The sequence below is a fragment of the Euleptes europaea genome, chromosome 2 (assembly GCF_029931775.1).
Source record: "Euleptes europaea isolate rEulEur1 chromosome 2, rEulEur1.hap1, whole genome shotgun sequence".
Taxonomy (NCBI): Eukaryota; Metazoa; Chordata; class Lepidosauria; order Squamata; family Sphaerodactylidae; genus Euleptes; species Euleptes europaea.
The window spans coordinates 71926635-71949150 of record NC_079313.1 but is presented as its reverse complement, the minus strand read 5'-3'; the positions used below and the strand labels follow the sequence as shown (position 1 = coordinate 71949150).

The window sequence follows — 22516 nt, the reverse complement described above, 5'->3', positions numbered from 1 at the left end:
TCACTACTGCAGTTTTAAATCGCTCTCTGGACAAGAAATACATTGCACCTGATAAAACCAATTTACTTTTTCAGTTCACTTCAAGTCTGTATCTAATTAAATCCACACGCTTTCCAAATCCCATGACCCCTTTATTGCAAAAGCAAGGAAAGGTATGTAGAGCAAAATGTCTTCTATGTATCAGACGAAAACTAGTTTGAATCGAGAGGCTGGGGTAATGAACACTATCCTCTAGACTGTAACCAGATGGAAACCTATTATTCACTTGAGTGTAATTAAGGATGCACATCCTAATCAAAAGTCTTGGCTTCATGTTACCTTTAATAACAACCATGAACAATGTCCTTTTCTCAACTGCTTTCTACTTTTGTTGCATACCTGTGCTAAGAGGGGGATTGCTGCCTTTCACCCATGATTTCAGTGTGTCTGCTGTTGCTGTTGTTTTTTAATTCACCTAGGGACAGCAGAGTTTGCAAATGTTTACACCACTACCCAATTAACTAACAATATGGCTCCTGCATCTGTCAACAAACAAAGCTGTTGTTGCTTTGTTTTAGCTCCTTGGCATTTTCTGTTCCTATGAGTCGCCATTGTACTTAATTATCACGCCTGATCCCGTCTGCAGCGTTTACTTTGTTATTTGAGATATGTACATATGTTGCTTTTGCTATGGAAAATAGAAGCTTTATCATCAGTCCTCTGACCAAAATACATGCTCTGGATGGCAAGCAAATGATTATTGGTGATGGAACTGAAAGTAGGGCAATCTGTAGTTTAAGTACCTTTAAAAGCAGAATTAGAAACATTGTGTATCTCTGATACTCCTATTCAGGCAATTCGCCTTACTTTAACTAGGATTCTGCCTGCGGTGACAGAAAGACTAGACGTTAGCTTCTTCCCTCCCAGACACCCCTAACCATAGGAATGATGGATCAAGTGAACTGGGAGATTCCATATTCATGTGAATAAATGTTTATTTCTTTACCCTACTACAATAAGTAGAGCAGAGCAGATGTAGAAGGAGAGCCCAAATCCAAGGTCAGGTTATGATTTCAGCCTGAAGAAGAATTCTAGAGGCACAGTATCAGCTTAATAAGCCCCTGTATATTGCTATTACAAACCACAGATTTTCTGACATTTTTCATCAAACCTCAATTGATATAGAAGAAGAGTTGGTTTTTATATGCCGAGTGCCGACTTTCTCTACCACTTAAGGAAGAATCAAACCGGCTTACAATCACCTTCCCTTTCCCTCCCCATAACAGACATCCTGTGAAGTAGGTGGGGCTGAGAGAGTGTGACTAGCCTAAAATCACCCAGCTGGCTTCACGTGTTGGAGTGGGGAAACAAATCCAGTTCACCAGATTAGCATCTGCTCATGTGGAGGAGTAGAGAATCAAACCCGGTTCTCCAGAACAGACTCCACCACTCCAAACCACCGCTCTTAACCACTATACTATGCTGGCGTCACAAACCCTGTTTATATGTTACAGTAAACAAAAGTTCAATTTTTATGTTACAGTAAACAAAAGTTCATTCATACACCTGGGGACCAGTACCTGGATAAATGTGGGGCTTCAATCACATGTTCAACTGCATATGCGTTGAACATAACATAAGAATTATTCAATGCATATAGAAAGAAAAATCAAGTGGATACTCTACATGGATTGTATGTGTGTTCACTGTAACTTGTGAACAGGACTGCTATTAAATCTGTAGCACAGCCTTGTCATTATAATGCCCATAGCTGACAACATTAATAGTAACTCTAAAGACCACTTTGCTACTTTAGTACATTAGAAATATATTCAAGGTTCAAGGACACCTCCTTGTACTGTGAAATGTTCTTCCATTTTAACTATGCCTGAATTATATCAGTATTTCTTTAGAAAAGTTCCAAGAAACTTGAACTATTTTTATGGGCCACTGTCTTCTTTCTTCTTTCATCAAAATTTATCTTTGTCTGGGGATCATAAGTAGTGGATCTGATAAGTAGAGAGCTACATAAATTTATTCAGATAGTTTGAAGTGCTACAAAAAATACTGATAGTTTTAAATGGCAACTTCCAGCCTCATCCGCTCTGAGCCTGACTTTTGTTGGGAAAGAGCGGGATAAAAGTCGAATAAATAATAATAAAATAATCCTCCATTAAGGAATGGTTACACAAGCATGGAAGATCAAAGGAAGGATAGAACCATCCATTTATTTATTTACTGTATTTCCAGACCACTTTTCTTCGATGCTCAAAGCAGTTTACAATAAAACAAGCCAATTATACCTCCCTCTCCCTCCATTCCCAATATTTGCCCCCATGGCTGAGAGAATGTTTTAGTCCCTCCTCCCAGGATGATAATGTCTTTGGACCTAAGCAAGAAGGTGCTTCTGACCGTAGAATAGCAGTATAGAATAAGTTTAAATTAAGGAGGAAAGGTGGGAAGCAGGATTTGGTTCATTATTGTATACCACTTATTTGCTTTATGAAGCAATGATGTAATATTAATTTTAATAACTTTTTGTTATTTTATGTGATAAAATAATAATAATTGTTTTTAAAAAATTAAGCACACTAATAAAACTAGTTTCTTAGTGATGAAAAACACCATGAGTCAAAGGACTTGTGAAGCTATTTCCCCCCCCCCCATGTTTCTTAACAGCTGACAAGAACCTCTGAGTAGCAGCCATATAAAGGAAACACAACATTCAGATAGTGGGTACATATTTTCATGGATAACAATGTAGAAACCTGAATTTTCACTTTTGTGTTTCTACTCGTATTAGAACAGTACAAAGAACCACCACTTTTTTTTGAGGGAAAATGACTATGTAATAGCAACAGGCTTCATCACTTGAAATGAATGTTTTTATTTACAGAGGTAATGGATTGTCAAATAAAATAACTAAAATTATTCCAATTTTTGTAGTCAAGTTTCAGCCTATTAGGTGTTATTATTGTAAGACAATAATAGCTGTGTTGGGTGAAAACACAAAAAGAAATTTCTGAACGTTGAAATTTCTGGGAAGCTAAGAGCTGATATATCCTCACTGGCCCACCTTTTCTGCTGGATAGACAACCACAATCTGGGGATAGGGTTTCCCTATATTGACAATCTTTCCCAGCATCATGACTGCAGATAAAGCTATTGTGTACTGCAGACAACACAGGCTGGAATCTTGGTGCCATTAAATCAACAGTAGACCAATCACTTTCAGTGGATTATGGTTCTACTTGTTTTCCAGATCTGATAGGGGGCAATCCTATGCTTATTTACCTGGGAGCAAGCCCCATTGAACATGCATAGGATTGCACTGTTGGTGTTGTAGATTTGAATTCAAATATATTTCCAGTACCTCTTCCAATACAATGACATATCTGTATGTCCTCTCAACTGACCCTACATACTGCTTCAAATAATAACATCATGTACAAGGGAATTTGACTGTTTAGTAAACATAGCTCTTTACCCACACTGTGACACTAGGAGAAAAATGGAAGGTGAGTTAATAGCAAGACAACCAGGCAGGTCATTTAAACCAATAATATGAATATACAATTATTATAAGTAAAACATGAGTAACAAGGATCACTCTTATTACTTGTGTTTACATCCTAGAACAAGATCCAGTTCTCAAGCAGGGCAAATTTCCTTTGCCTTTTATACACGCATGAATTAATCTGATGAATCTAGTGGACAAAGAATCCTTTAACTTTCTTCATAATCCCTCTTACCAAGGTATAAATGCCGTGGAAATCACTTAAATGCACACCTGGTGAAGTGCTAAATCTCTTTTAAAATCTGTTTTATCACTGTTCTGACACAAACAGGAACAGTGAATCCATTCTACCTGATAAATAATAATCTCTATGGATAATAGGGTTCTATAGTTAAGAGCTTTTAAAAGGGTCCAAACACTTACACACAATATGTATACTGAAGAGGTCTGCCATTTGATCTGGATATTTACACTAATCTGCAAATGACTTTTGTTTGCACTTATTAATTTCACAAAGTAATACAAAGGAAAAAGAATACACTGTACTTTAATAAAAAGATGTTATAAAGTTCTTGGTCCTGTTCATAATATAATGCTTTAAGACAAATTAGTCATTAAAATTCAAGAGATCTGATGTTTTTAAAGACAAGCAATCACATTTCAATGGATAAAACAAAATACTTAAATGTTTACTACACTACTTCAATATAGGTAATATTCTTAGGATATTCAACTTCTACTTTTCTCATGCTGACTGCTTACAACAGTGCCACCAGAAATAAACTCTTTCAAGGAAGACAGTTCTAACTCAAATTTAATTGAAAATCTAATTTTAAGAAGTTAATGGGTTATACCAATTGAGTTATGCGCATTTTCAGCTCACTTCGAATTCTGAAAATCAGCTATCTCCATTAAAACTCTTTCCTCTAAAGGTTGTTCAAGAGCATCAAATTCTGCATACACTTTACCTAGTTCTTACATAGTAAGACTGAGAAAACCTTTTCTTCCCTCACTGTTCTCAGAACAGCAAAATATTCAAAGTGGTAAATGAACTTACTGAACTCTTCTGGACTACATGTGCCATACTCTTATCAAAATGACAGTTTGAGATGCCAGGCACAGGATATAGTTTGCATATTAAGGGGTTCCCTATTAATTTGAAGACAACATTTATAATTAACAACATAGTGAAGTGTTTCTAAAAGATTTAGAATACTGAACATGACAGGCCCAGATGCTACAATATGACTGACTGATATACAGATTAAATCAATAACATGTATATAAAAATGCTGTACTAATTTACAGATTCTTAAAGAATTCTGGCAGCGCAACCCCATCAGAATGAACAGGACTCGGACTGAAGGATGACTTTGAGGATCAGAGCCTTATTAAGATGCATTTACTTGTCCAATTACCAAAACAGCAGGAGATCATTAAATTTCTAGTTAGCAGACACAGCAATGTTAACATCTTAATGTTGCCAAGGCTATTTCTTGGCATTTTGCTACTAGATTTTCTTTCTTCTAACAAAAATTCAGAAAATACATACTAAGCATGAGAAAACATGCTTATTCAGTCTCTCCCCTCCACACCAAAAAGCTTGGAAGGTTTAACAGGTGATTAAAAGAAGCAATTTCCCCCAGTATCCTCTAGATTTGTTCAGGAAACATACTCATCAAATAAAGTTTGAAACCATATGAAAGGGCTGTAGTGAAACTGGAGGGGTGAGGCAAAGAGGAGGAAACAACAGTGGTGTATTTGAACAGAATACTTTTATCTTGTAGACAGCTGCATGTAGTGTTCACCATTCCTGGTTGGTCATTTGCTGAGAAACTGCTATCAAATGAAGATGCCTACTCGAGCATTCAGCACAAAACTATTCAATATGCTTTTTCTGCTTTCAAAGTTCCACAGTAATTTGGAGGGGAGTGACAGGGGGTGGGGAGACACATGATAGAAGAATATAAAACTGGGAATGGCATGGAAAGGGTGCAGCAAGAAACTTTTCGGTCGTTCAGAACTTACTAGAAATAACCTTGGGGTCACCCAATGGAACTGACTCTTAGTAAATTCAGGATGGACAAAAGGAATAATTACTTCACACAGTGCATATGTAACATAAGAAAATCACTACCCTAAAACATAATTGTGTAGCATAGCTATAAGAGATTCAGACAAATCCATGGAAACTAGATCAATGGCAATTATCCATGAATATGAAACTGAAACTCTATTTTCAAAGGCAATACATATCTTAGTACAAGACATGGGGAACAAACTAAAAAAGATTAGCCATCACCTTTATAGCCAGATATCTTCCAGAGATATCTGGCTGGCAGTTGTTGGGGAATAGGGTTGCCAACTGCCAGGTAGTAGCAGGAGATTTCCTGCTAATTCAACTGATCTCCAGCCGATAGAGATCAGTTCACCTGGAGAAAAATCGCCGCTTTGGCAATTTAACTCTATGGTACTGAAGTCCCTCTCCTCCCCAAACCCCGCCCTCTTCAGGCTCCACCCCCAAAATCTCCTGCCGGTTGTGAAGAGGGACCTGGCAACCCTATTGGGGAACAGAATGTTGGCCTAGATGGGTCGGGCTAATCCAACAAGTCACAGTTCCTGTATTCAGAAATACAACACACTTTGCATACCACACATCCTCTTACTTCCTGCCACATTAAGCTCCCAACTTCATAAACTACAAAAAAAATCCAGCATCAATGCCTGCTTGCAACCCAAATTAAAATCTAGCAAAGGGAGGAAGGATGAGGCCAGAAGTGTTCTTAATCCTTCCACTATTTTTTTTCAGTCATGCAATCACCAAACACAATCTGGCCCTAAATCCTTGCCTTGACTGGCTGCACTGTACTCTTTCAGTTAGATTAAATTTATTTTAACTACCATTTTGAGGGGGAGGGAAGAGAGCTTTCCTCCCCTTGTTTATTTAAACTGCTGCTGGAATTGACTAATTAAAGGGATTGTAAAAACCATAATACTCTAAACAGAGCAAACTGGTTCTGAATTATTAAGCAACATTTTAGATGCATTTGAATAACCTTAAGTGACTTAACTGCCACCTGATCCTAAGCTACAGCTCAGATAAATAAATGTGAAATACTGTACAAGTCTTAGCTTATTAAGGCTTCCAGATACAGTAAATAAAGAGCTTAAGTCTCCAGTACACAGTCTGCAAAAGACATATTCTCTGATAAATGGATTGCACTGGTGTACATTTAAAGAGGAAGCACAGGGCAGGAAAAACACAGGCTTAAATTATGATTACAAAGGAAACCTGCAGGTGCACACTGTTAAGACACGCCAGGGTACTTGTCATGTGTTCGAAATGCAATATAAAACCCTAGCCATGTGCTGCAAACACTCAAGTGGTCTTCAGAGATGTCATATCACCTTTTCAATAAGAGAGGTGAGTATGTATCTAATTTCATCTGTCTTTCAGATTCTATTGGGTATAGCAAGCTTCACTTGAAGCAGTAACACTTCTTGTCCCTCAGATACTAAGGTTTTTCCCCCCTGCTCAGCTTATCCAGTGATGACTAGCTCTCTGAACATCTGCTAAAGAAGTCAAATAACCATTTTACGACACACCCACTGCACTGTGGATCACAACACCACACATTTTGATAGCAATGGGCTAACTTCCCATAGCCTGAATTGTGATTAATTAGCTAATTCCAAATGGAATCTGTGAACACTTAAAAAAAGTGTGCTTTTTACTGAGATTTCTAAGCTGGTTCAACATTTTTGCACTGACATTCTTGCTCTACTTCTAGAAATTGTAGGGCTTTTAAAAATTGCTCCTGCAAAACAGATCATTGCCTTGAATGGCATATAGGATTTTTCAGAAGACTGGTTTGACTATGGAGCTTTTAAATTAATTGGATAATTGGATCGTTCCCCACAACAACGCATTTATTTTAGTAAAGCTGACATTTATATGATGTATCAAAAAATCAGCATGAGGGCTCTTATTAATAATAAACTATGAAATAAACTATAGAACGACTCACAATACGTTGGTGTCCCTTTACTAGTATAATTCCAAAAACATATGCAAAAAGTGTTGCTTCACACAATATAAGCACTTCCAACTCAGTTACTCATATAACAAAGAATGTCCAAACGGTAAAAGGGAAGTCCATAAAGACAGTCACGCCACGACCACCTTCCGCAGTCTGAGTCCGGGATTTCACAATGCGCTGCGGGACGAGGTGAAACAAAAATAAGCACAAACAAAGCCGGGGCTGGGGCGTTCTTTGTTTGTGTTTATTTTTCTTTCACCTCGTCCCGCAGCACATTGTGAAATCCCGGACTCAGACTGCGGAAGGTGGTAGCGGTGTGACTGTCTTTATGGACTTCCCTTTTACCGTTTGGACATTCTTTGTTATATGAGTAACTGAGTTGGAAGTGCTTATATTGTGTGAAGCAACACTTTTTGCATATGTTTTTGGAATTATACTAGTAAAGGGACACCAACGTATTGTGAGTCATTCTATAGTTTATTTTATAGTTTATTATTAATAAGAGCCCTCGTGCTGATTTTTTGATACAACTTAGTTAACACAGCACAGGCATTGTTGTTATTACATTTATATGATAGCATGTCCCACTTTGAGATATATTATACAAGATGCTACCTTTGAGGAGTATAGTGGCTACTGGCCTTCGCCACCAAATCTGATGTTTGCCAACCGCACAGGCATAGGAGTGGCGCGTAAGCATGAAATACAATGTTTTTCTAATTGAGAAGGGTATACTAATTTCAGGTCACAGGTGCTTGCCTCATAATAAAATCAAAAATATATCACCATATATTTGAACTTGTAGCATCACTAATTATAGAGAAGATCCTCGAGTTACTGAATAGCATCTGGGATGGGGACCTGGTATTCTAGATGGAAAGCATCAAGTATACCACCATTCCCTGGTGCTTCCATAGTTCATTCTCCTCCTTCCTCTCTAGGAACGGAACTGATGACTCCAGTGTAGCTGACATGTTACACACTTGCTTCATATTAGGTGCACTGATGGAGTAAGGAATTAGTTTTAGAACCTCCTTTTGCCACCACGGCTCAATTCTGTAATTTGCAAAGTACCTCGAAATAACAGGTTACCTGTGAACTATGCAGCATGTTTTTCAATCACCAAGTTGCTAAAATACCCCTGACATTAGAAGAAGGGTTTTCCTTGATCACCTTTAACTCTGCCACCGTACAGAAATTAACTGTTGTCATTTTTTCTACTCTAGAATAGCCAGCAGCCATAATCATTGTCAATTATATTTTTTTAATCTATCTTTCCATGAGTAAACATATATGATATAGTACCTGGGCCATGTTGCAATCGCAGTAGAAAGGCAGTACAGTCAGTAAGATAGTTTCAGTAACTAGTCACTGCATGTTCTTTAGAGCTTTGGAATGTCATTGCTGTTTTGAAAAATACAAGTAATCTCTAGAAAAGGTTAATCTTAGTATTTACATTATTGTAAAAGTTTGTATTTACAATAGGGTATGGTACTGACTGTTCAGCCAGGGATGACTGTGTAAGAAACTGCAATATAGAAAGAAGAATTAATGCATTCATATTTACTGGAGAAATGAAAATATTTTATTGCAATATCACTTACATATTTTGCTACTGAAACACAAGTTCACTAACACAACAGACTGGCCTGCATCTAACCATGCAGTTCCAAAGATGCATAAGCATTCACTTCTTAAGAGGGAGTGGTCATTTCTGTCATTTCCGCCTTCCCATGGTAGTCCACTGAACCCCTGAAATTTTGTTCCTGGAGTCATTGAACCCCCTGAAACAGCACAATGGGGACTTGGAACGGGAGGAACTGGTAGAAATTGCTGCCCCTCTTAAGAAAAAGTAAGTGTCCCTACATCTTTGGAATATGGTTGGACTCAGGCCACTGTATTAAAAAAAAAGTCAGCCAATTTCAATAACTTGAGACAGGATTTTTATGATAAAGGGAGTATTCTTAGGTCTGTTTCTGGTACACTGACGGTGCAATCCTAAGGAGAGTTACTACAATCTAAACCCATTCATTTCACTGGGCTTAGACTGGAGTAACTCTCATTAGGAATGCACTGTGAGTGTCTGTAGTTATTACTTATTTAAACACCATGCTAAAAATGAATTAATGGCTTGCAACCCCTCAAGTAAAAAACCGCTTTCAACAGAAATGACATGACATATCACAAGAGCCACCCAGCCCAATTCCACCTGAAAAGAGGGCAAATTTAATAGTTGGAGCTCTTACTACTAGAACTAAGATGCAATGGGCTGTGCGTGTAAATGTTTCATATCCCTCAAGGCACCTTTTTCAGTATTTGTTTTGTGGGTGAAGAGGAAACGTAAGTATATTGCTCATGAAATTGGTCAAACGCTTTTGGTTTTGCAGACAACGTAACTGCCAGCACAATGTAACAATGTCCTGAATCCCACCTAGATTTTCACGGGCACAAGGAGGGAGGGGATAATTTCTGCAGTCATGCATTAGAAAGAAGAAGAAGAGGAAGAGGAGGAGGAGGTTTTTATATGCTGACTTTCTCTACCATTTAAGGAAGAATCAAACCGGCTTACAATCACCTCCCCTTCCCCTCCCCACAACAGACACCCTGTGAGGTAGATGAGGCTGAGAGAGCGTGACTGGCCCAAAGTTACCCACCTGGTTTCATGTGTAGGAGTGGAGAAACAAATCCAATTCACCAGATTAGTCTCTGCCGCTCATGTGGAGGAGTGGGGAATCAAACCCGATTCTCCAGATCAAAGTCCACCACTCCAGACCACCGCTCTTAACCACTACACTTCGCTGGCTCCCAACACACCCCAAAATGCTGCTCAACACACCCCAAAATGATGTTCAAGGGAGAAGGGGGACCCTGAGGAACAGCTTGGGTCTGTCACTGAGGTCTGTCATGGGAGGGATCTGGGTAAATTCCCTCTCCTTCAGCTGGAGGGAATCTAGGCAGGATCCAAGACAATGAATACATGAAAATGCCTTAGGGTTGCCAGACTATAGCGGTAAACCCCGGAGAGGAAACGGGGGATGGGACCTGATACACTAAGGTGCTTACATCACTTCTGGTGAAAACTGGAAGTTAAATGACAGACACTCTGTGTGTGTGTGTGTTAAGTGCCGTCAAGTCGCTTCCGACTCATGGCAACCCTATGAATGAAAGTCCTCCAAAATGTCCTATCTTTGACAGCCTTGCTCAGATCTTGCAAATTGAAGGCTGTGGCTTCCTTTATTGAGTCAATCCATCGCTTGTTGGGTCTTCCTCTTTTCCTGCTGCCCTCAACTTTTCCTATCATGACGGTCTTTTCCAGTGACTCTTGTAGTCTCATGACGTGACCAAAATACGATAGCCTCAGTTTAGTCATTTTAGCTTCTAGGGTCAGTTCAGGCCTGATTTGATCTATAACCCACTGATTTGTTTTTTTGGCAGTCCACGGAATCCGTAACACTCTCCTCCAACACCACACTTCAAAGGAATCTATTTTCTTCCTATCAGCTTTCTTCACTGTCCAGCTTTCACACCCATACATAGTAATAGGGAATACGATGGCATGAATTAATCTAGTCTTGGTGGCCAGAGTCACACCCTTACACTTCAAAATCTTTTCTAGCTCCTTCATGGCTGCCCTTCCCAGTCTCAATCTCCTTCTAATTTCTTGGCTGCAGTTTCCCTTTTGGTTGATGGTGGAGCCAAGGAATAGAAAGTCTTGAACAATTTCAATTTCCTCATTGTCAACCTTAAAGTTGTGTAATTCTCCTGTAGTCATTACTTTTGTTTTCTTGATGTTCAGCTGTAGTCCTGCTTTGGCACTTTCTCTTTTAACTTTCAGCAGTAGTTGTTTCAAATCTTCACTATTTTCTGCCAATAATGTAATCAGCATATCTCAAATTATTAATGTTCCTCCCTCCAATTTTCACTCCACCTTCATCTAAAACTAATCCAGTTTTCCTAATTATATGCTCTGCATATAGATTGAAGAGACAGGGAGATAAAATACATCCTTGTCTGACACCTTTGCCAATTGGAAACCATTTCGTTTCTCCATATTCTGTTCTAACTGTGGCCTCTTGTCCAGAGTACAGGTTGCGCATCAAAACGATCAGATGTAGTGGCACACCCATTTCCTTTAAAACCAGTCATTGCTTTTCATGATCCACACAGTCAAAAGCTTTGCTGTAATCTATGAAACACAAGCTGATTTTCTTCTGAAATTCTCTCATACGCTCCAGTAACCAGCATATATTTGCAATATGATCTCTAGTGCCTCTTCCTTTTCTGAAACCAGCTTGAACATCAGGCATTTCTCGTTCCATATATGGTAACAGCCTTTGCTGTAGGATTTTGAGCATCACTTTACTTGCATGAGAAATTAATGCAATGGTCCAATAGTTGTTGCAATCTTTGATGTCTCCTTTCTTGGGAATTGGAATATAAATGGATCGTTTCCAGTCTGTGGGCCATTGTTTTGTTTTCCATATCTGTTGGCATATTCTTGTCAAGATTTTGATGGACTCCGTTTCTGTGGCTTGGAATAGCTCTATTGATATCCCATCTTCTCCTGGTGATTTGTTTCTCCTGATTGCTCTCAATGCAGCTTTCACTTCACTTTCTAAAACTGTAGGTTCTTCTTCAAAAGATACTTCTTGGACAGACACTCTAGCATTTTGCAAAACCCTTACCATAGAGTTTTTGCAAAATGCTAGAGCATCCACAATGTCACTTCCAGTTTTCACCAGAAGTGCTGTATGTGCGCTGGTGCAATACTGGCACGTTTTCACCCTCCACCCCAGACAGGAGGCCTGGCATTCCTACTTATACTGAAACAGACCACTGGTCTGTCAAAGTCAGTATTTTCTACTCAGACTGGCAGCAGCAGAGGCCTTTCACGCCACCTACCACCTGATCCTTTTAACTGGAGATGCTGGGTACTGAACGCAGGACCTTCTGCATGCCAGCAATGCTCTACCACTGAGCCACCTCTTGATCACGTTAAGGAGATTCCAGAGTAGAAGCAAGCTTCCATACATTTGTTTTAGGCCGGTGTTCTGATTCAGAAAGCACTATGTGTGTGTGCATGCACATGTACACAAATCTACTTTCACTCCTAAATCTCCTTAGCTGAATATGGAGGAGTAAGCATTAGACTAGTTGCCACAGCAGTAAGATGACACATACTCTTTCCTCCTCCACTCAGAGCAAGGGCAATGTGTAGGCTTTTTTTGCCTTTGTTATTGTCATCATTTAACCAAACAGATTTGGCTAGGTGGTGCCATGATGTTGGCCATTTCCACACAGGTCATTTGCCCTGAATTTAGTGCTGTTTTTCCCTGCGGCATTGTGGTACATTCGTGTACCTCCCGGGGTTTCTCTGACATTTCCCTGATCTTTCCCAAACCTGGTTTGTTCCAAATTTTGGGGAAAGGTTACAGCAAAGCCTGGGTGTCTGCCATATGGGTGGGCAAGTTTGGATTTTTCTGGTGCCTGTCATTATAGCAACCATTTCCCCCACAGCAGCCATTTTCTTCCCCACCACTGGAGGGCTTTTTCCCCCTTCTTAATTGGCAACTTGAATCTCGGTATATCAGTATAATGTTATGTGTAACAGGTCCTCTGAGTTCCTGGCTTTAATTTAAAAAAAAGTAAATCTCTAACTGCTTTCATTAAGGAGATATAAGGTGAAAGGCATATCTCTGCAATGAAAGGGGGATAGAGTCTTACTTTGTAAAAAATGAAAACTGGGAAATAGTTACACATATGGATATAAAGTTATATGGATCTACCAATATTCAACTGCCATTTTTAAAAAAAGGACAAAGCCCTGGTGGTGGTAAATGACCACTTCCGCGGACTAGGGAGGGAAACTATTAGAAACCTGCCTTGTGGAAGCACCATGGCTGCTTTACTGCATTGGTAGCCACAGAAACAAAAAGAAAACTGTGCATGCCGGTTTCTATGTGGAAAACACCATTATAACTCTGTGTACCTGATCTCTGATCAGCTTGAATCACTCAGCCAACAGGAAAAACACTGTTTAGTTAAAGCATGGCACTAAAGCTACTGCCAGGAGGGGCAGCATACAGGAGCAAAATGGTAAGCTTTGGGAAAGTTCTGTGACTGTTTTGGTCCCTTTCAAAATCTCCTTATTCACACCAAAAATGTTTGTCCCGAATATCTGGCACAGCATTAAATACTACTGTCCAATAGCACTCTGCTCTGCCACTTGGCCTTGCTACTGCAGCTGCATCAGCGTATTATACTCCTATTTTGGATGCCAAATCCATTCACATACTACCTGGCAACGCTGAAGTTAACTGATTGGAGTGATTATCTTCATTTGGTGTGACTGATAAGAGTGACCAGATACTTTCTTTTTGATCTACCAGAATGCTACTATAGAAACCGAATTAAACTGGGAGGACCATTGGGACATCAGAAATTTGCAGGCTGTGTCCATACAAGAGATTTATACAACAATTCTTTATTCCATAGTACAAAATTTACTCCAGCAGCATCATAGGAATGTCAGGTCTAACTTAGTAGAATGCCCTTCTTTTTAAAAGGAAAAGCAAAGTCAACACCCTAGAGACCAGTTAATAACAAGCTTACATTTTAAAAACATTATTATAGGAGGTGGTAACATTATTCCGATACTGTGTTCAAACTGTTAAGAGATGAATCTTTTCAAACATTTAGATATAAGATCATCATGCTGTAGATGCAAAACTTTTATTTCAGTTTGCTTCCTGGAAAATGGAAGACCCATAACATGGCAGCCATCACTGAATGGCTTTCCCCCATTTAGTTCAGCGGAAAATGAGATTACATGCTTAGATGGAGGTACACCTAATTAGCAGATAATGGGATTCCTTCACTGGCACATTAGATTATCTGCAAGAACCAACTCATTTGCATTACAGAACATTTTCTTTACTGCTTTGAAAAGAATTATAAAATAAATGCAACAAGCACAAACACTTCCTTTTTGTAGGTGCCTCTCTCATTTTGATATGGAAATTATCAAGTAATAAACAGGAACTGAGAAAACTGAATTATAGGGACAATTATTTTTGTGTGTGTTAAGTGCTATCAAGTCACTTCTGACACATGGAGACCCTATGAATCAATGTCCTCCAAAATGTCCTATCGTTAACTGCCTTGTTCAGGTCTTGCAAACTGAGGACCATGGCTTCCTTTATAGATTCAATCCTTATAATTTAGGGTCTTTTTCTTTTCCTGATGCCGTCATCTTTTCCAGTGAGTCTTGTCTTCTCACATTGTGACCAAAATATGATAGCTTCAATTTAGTCATTTTAGCTTCTAGGGACAGTTCAGGCTTGATTTGATCTAGAACCCACTGATTTGTCTTTTTGGCAGTCCACAGTATGTCAAACTTTCCTCCAATACCACATTTCAAAGGATCAACATACCCAGCTCCTTCAACCTTTCCTCATAGAACTTGGTCTCCAGACCCCTCACCATCTTTGTTGCCCTCCTCTGGACACATTCCAGCTTGTCTACATCTTTCTTAAATTGCGGAGCCCAAAACTGAACACAGTACTCTAGGTGAGGTCTAACCAGAGCAGAGTAAAGCGATACCATCACTTCGCGTGATCTGGACACTATACTTCTGTTGATGCAGCCCAAGACCGCATTTGCCTTTTTAGCTACTGCATCACACTACTGACTCATGTTCAGTGTTTGGTCTACTAAGACCCCAAGAGTGCCAATTCTGCTATGGGAGAGTGCCAATTCTGGAGAACTGCTACCAGTCAGAGGAGATAATATTTGAGCTAGATGGACCAATGGACTTTCATACAACTACATATTTTAAATTCAATTCCTTTCCTGTAGACTTTATACCATCAGGGGCTTGCTTATGTGCCAAAAGCCATTGGTGAGGGTTGTTATATTTATACATTTTAGCCTGACTTAAAATACAACTGCTAACCCTGAGAACTAAGGAAACAGTGAGTTCCAGATTGATATAAACTAATAAATAAATACACAATGATGCTATAGGATTGATTGGAAACTCAGTTCGCCAGCACACAGATGTTTCATCACGTTTAAGAAACGGTTAACATTTACAACTCTTTAATCAGGCAGCATCTTATGAGATTAGTCCTGGAGTGTCCTCAGCTCCCTATAAAAGCTTGTCAAAGTTAAAATCCTCAGTACCTTTCAGGAAAGACTCAGTGTTGCAGGATGAGACCCTTAACTTTGTAATTAAAAGGAACTATCTGATGCTACATTACGGCAGCAGATCACCCTCATCCAGACTGGAAAAATGGTATTCAGGACTTAATTAGACAGCTGTTCTGCAGGATTACAGATTCTCATATTTAAAAAAAAAATACAGCAGCACCTTAAGAAGTCTGATTTCTCCAGTAATAGGAGAATCTTTTCCTCTGAGGGACATGTTATAGAGAGGTTTTGAAGGAAAAGGAAGCAAAATTTAAAACTCTTGTTAGAACTCTCGTCCAGTACAGTGATCTGTGATTGGATGGCTCCTTAGTTGGGGTGCAGATTAAAGAACAAGAAGAGCAGAAATGTATCTTCTTTGTTTCTCAGTAATTTTCTTTAGTGTGGATTTCTATACAGGTTGTGTATCCCATATCCGGACATCTGATATCCGGACTGATCCGAAAACCAGAGCCGGCATACAGGCATTAGTCACAGGCCCTCAGCAGTGCCACTGATAGTTCAATATATACAAAATTATTAAAAATATTGTTTAAAATTACATTCAGGCTATGTGTATAAAGTGTATATAAAGCATAAATGAATTTTGTGTTTAGACTTGGGACCCATCCCCAAGATATTTCATTATGCATATGCAAAAATTCCAAAATATTCAAAAACATGGAAAGATTCGAAATATGGACCACTTCTGGTCTCACTGTGCGAATACATCAAACGCTAGAACTGTGGCAATCAATTTGGGGCTGAAATCCGTTTTCAGGTAAATATGTGAGAAGGCTTCTTTTCATTCAACAATGCCTTTCTTAAAAGTTTTTTTGTTCTTCGCACCTAAAAATCTAAACTGCAAAAGTCAGATCTTGCAGAACACATATGGAAACCATCAAGCTGCAGCAAGCCACATCATCAGCTATGCTCGAATCAAGTGCAATGCAGGGGCCACTGGGGAAAGTCCTGGTGAGCTGTTGGGCTGGGAGCTGCTCCCCTCTGCAGGGGCTGTCTTGCCTGGGTATGCCTGGTGCAAGACAGGACTCACCTTGCCTCACCTGGGCTGCCCTCGCACAAGATGAGGCTGGCCTCACTCAGGCTGGCCCCACACAAGATGAGAGATTCCTCACCTTGCCTGGGACTGTCCCACAGCCAGCTCTTTCTCCTTTGGATAGGGGCATGGAGCAAGGCTGGATTAAGACCTTTAGAGGCCCTAAGCACTTAAAAGATTTTGGTGCCCCCATATATATGTAATTCAAAATATAAACAATAATAAACCATCAAATAATTTTTTAAAATGAAACAAAACTTACAGTAAGATGGAAAATAAAGTTTATTTTTTGTATACTTCCACTTTATTTATCTTTGGAAAATTTTCTCCTACTTTTTGTGGACCCTGGTTCAGCTGAACCATTTGCAGTTTTGCACAATATGGTCCATGAAAAATCTGACAGTGGAAAATTTCTGTGGTGCCCCCCTTCCCTTGATGCTTATTTTGCTTAATGGTTAGTCCAGCCCTGGCATGGAGGCATGGTAGCCCTTTCCCCTTAGCCATTTTGCCTTCCCAATCCACTCCTGGTAGAATGAAAAAAGTGTTCTGCATCTCTATCCTTACACTTGGGAACGATTCAGTTAAGACGATGGCTCCTTAACAGCATAGGAAACAGTGTTAATCCAGTTGTACCATATCATGATCATCACTGTAGAACATCAGATGTCACATCGCAAGGAATCACGTCACAAGGAAATTTAACTGTTATACATTTGGAGTACTCATAACAACTAATAAGTTGTTGGGTGAATCAACCATTATTTGATAAATAAATGGAATAAGTATGCCAAAGAACATTAATTTACTTACATCTCTTCTGGGGAAAGTCCCTAGGAGCTTGAATTCTTCCCAAGGATATCCCTTAGAAGCTACAAAATCAAAGACGACCTGCAGTTTGCTGTTGGCTAGGAAACGTCGCTCAAAGAACTCTCCACTGGGTGTCCGGATGCGCAGCTTACTGACTGATTCAGGGCTCTCCTCTTTTGGCTCTGGAGGCAAAGACTGTTCTAGAGATAGCCTAATAGCCTGAAGAAGGAGAAAAAAATCAGTTTCATGTTCTGCTGTGAAGCAGCCGGGTGCACTTTTTTTGTTTTATTTCAGCGCTGTGTAATTGAAAATGACATATTAGAAGAGATTACCATCTGATTCATTTTAAGTTGGTGTCTCAGCTTCTGTAGTCAGAAAGGCATTCTCTTCAAGTCTTTTGAACCTTCCAGTAGTCTAAGCTCATGTCAGGGGAGGGATTGGCAAACTCTTGCTAATAGTGGCTGGATCTATATCTTGCAACACCCTCTGGGCACTTAGATTTCATCAGACATTCAGTGCCTAGGTATTTAGGCCTGGTTAGGACTTCTGTACCTTGGAACATACTGGACCCCATCTCCATGGCAATGGTGCTATCAGGCTACCAGATTGGACTGCAGGGTCCTTGCTTCCCTGCTCCCACAGGAAAAGACCTCGGAGATAAAACTGGGAGATTTGGGGTTGGATGGACTGGAGGATTTCAGCTGATGGGATGATTTTTGGCAATTTCTCCCTCCTAGTGCAGACAACCAATTCTCCCCCCATGGTATTCCTGTGGGTCTCCTGTCCTCAGCAGCATCAGTTTACCAATTCAACAGCCAGGCCTACACATATACTCCATTTCACTTGAACGGACACAGTTCAGTAGTCAAGTGCATACATAAGACCCCAAGTTCAATCCCTGGCATATCCAGTTAAAGGGTTTCATGCAGCAACAAATCTCAGTTGAAGACCCAGAGAGCCACCAAAAGTCACAGTAGATAATACTGGGCAAACAGACTAATGATCTGAGTCAGTGAAGCAGAACCAGGGGAAAATGATGGACTGTAACATTTCACATTACAGATGATGGGGGATACAATTTCTCTATTACCTAAAGGAGGAGGAGGAGGAAGAGGAGGAAGAGGAGGAAGAGGAAGAGGAAGAAGAGGAAGTAGTAGTAGTAGTAGTAGTAGTAGTAGTAGTTAGGACATTGGGGGGAAAGTTTCTTGTCCAGTGGCACTCACTCCACACGTCATGGAGAGTCACATTCACAATTACTGACAACCAAAACAGCCACATGACTACTGAATTCCCCGTGTGCCACCACACCAAACACATAATGCAATAATATATTATTAACATTAAACATTTAACTATAACTGTAACCATTTCAATGATACAGTGTACCTTTGTGCATGGAGAGCTGTCTCTACACACCACTGCTGAACCTTACCCAGCCCTTGTGTATCCGGAGTGAGAAGAAGGGCTTCTCTCTCAGCTTTCTGCACTCTCCTCAGCATGCAGATCAGGCAAGAAAGTAAGAATGCTAAGAGATTGCCAAGGAACTCAGAGGAGAGCAAGCTGGCCATGGAGAAAGGGGAATAAACCCACCACCACCACCCCAATGTGGCCAGCTTTTTCTTTTTCTGGTCACTGTGATGGTAGTGGTGGTGGTTTTACACTCTTTTCCTCTACAGCCAGCTTGCTCTTCTCTTGGCAGCAGCCCAGGTGCTGGGATGAGAATGCAGAGGCTGTGGAGAAGGATGGGGGTTAATGGAGCAGACTGGTCCCTTTACTTCTATCCATGGCACAAGGCCCTCACCTCAAGGAAGGCAGCAGGTTACCTGTCCTACAATCTCTCCAGAAGTGCAAACCACTCACCAACCACAAGCCCTACTGGGTGATGTACTTCCCACTTTCCTGGAACACGGGGGTGGGTGCCACATGGGGGGGGGAATGCTCAGAAGAGCCACAGGTGGCTCCCAAGCCACTGAGTGAGTATCACTGTTCTAGTGAAACCTTTTCACCTCTTCTGCTGGTTTTCTATTTGCAAGGAGGTGTTAGCAAAAGGGATAATTAAAAATACGATCCTCCCCATGCAGTCATGTGATGCAGTACATTCTACCACCTCAACCTTCTGTCACCTTATTCTCTCCCCTTCTAGGAAAGGACTTTGATCACTGTCTATAGCCTGTCCTCCTGTTTCAGGAGGAAGTTCTTTTCCTCATGACAGTTCTATGATTTTTTATCTCAATGACACATCCATCTTCATTCATTTCTTAATAACAGCCCACAAAACAACTAATTAAAATAAATCCTCCTCTTATAGTACATTATTAAACCTATAGTTTACTGCATAGTGGTGATAGATAATTTAATTGTTGAACAGAAAGGGCTTAGGAAATTTTGATTGAGGGAATAATTGTCAAGTGCCAAATTGCTTTTTAATGCATAAAAATAAAAAAGCATTAAATATTTACACAAATAAATTAATTTATGGAAAACCTGTAACCTCCTCTCTAGGCAAAATTCTTGACCATTTCCAAGAAAACATAGTGGATAAGAAAGGCAGACATCTGTATTTGACTTGAAACTTTGCATTAAAATTGTCTGAACGAAGACTCCCATCCAGATTCTGTGCATGGCTGTTTTCTCACAAGGATCTTTACTCAGGAGGAAAATAGCATGCCCCCACTTTACTGAGGAGCTTACACATGATTCTGTGCTCTTTTCAAGCTTGGCTTGTGGGGCTCCCAGGGCTTTCCCCTTTTAAGCCAGAACAAAGAAAAACCTCCTTTGCTCTGACATAAAAGGGAAACAGCAAGCTGGCTGAAGGCAGAGGCCACGTGAAAGCTCTGCCCATACCCAATCTGTGAAGGGGGCAGAGTTTAGTGCGACTTTCAAAATGGCGGCACTATGTTCCAGCTTTCCCCTCCTTTCAGTAGGCTCAGCTGCTGGGGGAAAAAAGAATTTCCAGGCTCTTGGGGGAGGGGGGGCAGTGGCAAGATTCTTGTAAAATGGGGCCTTTTGTAACAGCAGGATGAGGAAGAAAGGGGTGGGGAGGGGTGGAACGAATGGCAAGCCATGTGGGGATGGGAAATGTGGACTCCAGCCACAAGAGCCTCCATCCCGCTTGTGGCTGCTTTTGCAGTGGGGGTGGCTTTTCTCACCCGATGTGGAACCAGCATAGGTATTCTTTGTATACATAAGGGCTGTATGTCTACATGACTGGAAATCAGAGAGTGTTTTAAATAAAATAGATGGTTTTAAAAACCATCTGTGTTGCCAACCAGGTCATTTCAATGTATTGTTCTCTGCTATATCAGTAAGATGTAATGTTTCAAGTTTCAGACTGTGATTCTAAACATACCTATGAGGAGGATATTCCTACTGAAGTCAGCGGGGCTTACTTCCATGTAATGACTATCATCCAGAATCCCACATTTAATCCACAGTTTCGGCTGACTTTCTGAACGAGCAATACAAGCTATGTGTTTAACTTTTGTATTACAAATTTATGTCAGAGGTTTCACTAGTTTACAGCAAACAAAGAGATTTTGTTATGCCTAAATCTCTCTGAAATTGCCTGTTTTTGCAGAAGGCATTTATTTCAGTGGCTTACTTCCAGTTAAGTATTCACAGGACTTCAGCCTGATCATACAATTACATCAGCTGAGCCATGAAATTCCACTGATTTTAATGGGCCTTAGGCATGCTTAAATTTTTCTGGATTGCCATTCGTTCTCCCCCCAATCCCAATTTCAAAACCTCTTACAGATATAAGAGCTAAAATACAAGGTTGTTTGATGTGCTAGTTCCTATTAGAGAATCTTATCAGTAATTATTGGAATTTGAAATTCAAAGCAACACACAAAGACACTTTAATTTGTTATTCCTTTTGTTCTTTTATCGATTCAATGCTCTCCACATTTCAAAAATAGTTTAGTTTTTATTGCCTTTCTATTTTCTCTCCACAAGCACCTGCTTTCTATCTTTTTGTTTTGACATTTCCCATTACTGCACAACAGATGCAACATTATTTACTGAACATAAGCAATTATACCAGAGAAAAATAAACAACAGTAGCTCATTAGAGCTATTTTCATTGTGCAAAGCATTCCACCCTGTCTAAAGTAACCAGTCTCTAGTGCTTTAGCAGCAAATGGCTATTTACAATGGATATTCCACGGTAGAGGACTAACTTAAAGAACAATGATGGGAAGAATAAAGTTTACAACTCCTGGGGTTGGTGTACTGTTGATGAAAAAGAGATATTCAGTATATGAATAGATGAGTGACTGGATCTCAAATAGAAATGCTGAACATAAAGTCCCTTATGTAAGCAAACACTACTTCACAACAATAGAATACAGGTAATCTGCACGCTTGAACATGGGGAGTGTTAGTAAACAGCATTGTTAACAATGCTTTTGTCTTGCTATACAAATAGATCTTATTTTCTTTTCATTATTGCAATTTGCATTGAAATGAGGAAGGCCAGTTACAGGTTGAAATGAGGACTGGTTTTGCAGCTTTGTGTAAGAAAACAGTTTCCAAGAGGCCATTGTGTCCAAAACCCAGATTAATAGCACAATATTACAGAAGAAATATTCCATCTATTCAGAAAGTAACTTAAAGAGGGAAAAGAAATTAAGTGCACACAGCAGAACTTTTTTATTTAAAGATATAGAGATTTAACTAGCATTTTATCTGAGCACTGCTATTGTGGCTATGTGCACATTAACAGAAGGACACCATTAACTATATGCTCATTTGCTATTTCCCCCCATTAAGCTCAGCACAAGAACTCAAAAATTAAGAAACCCAGATAACTGTGCATTTCCCCTCATCTTTGTTTTGTATGTATAAAGATACAAAGATATAAAGATACAAGATATAAAGATATAAAACAAAGATGAGGGGAAATACACAATTCTCTGGGTTTCTTAA

The 22516-nt window shown here is 39.8% G+C and overlaps 1 protein-coding gene across 1 annotated transcript in view; it reads right to left on the bottom strand.

The window, feature by feature from the left end:
• FAF1 (Fas associated factor 1) overlaps positions 1 to 22516 on the bottom strand; it is a 243967-nt gene that overhangs the window by 3016 nt on the left and 218435 nt on the right. Inside the window, exon 18 of the mRNA XM_056844462.1 lies at positions 17591 to 17806. Within this exon, the coding sequence (XP_056700440.1) occupies positions 17591 to 17806 (216 nt within the window). The remainder of the gene's footprint in view (positions 1 to 17590; positions 17807 to 22516) is intronic.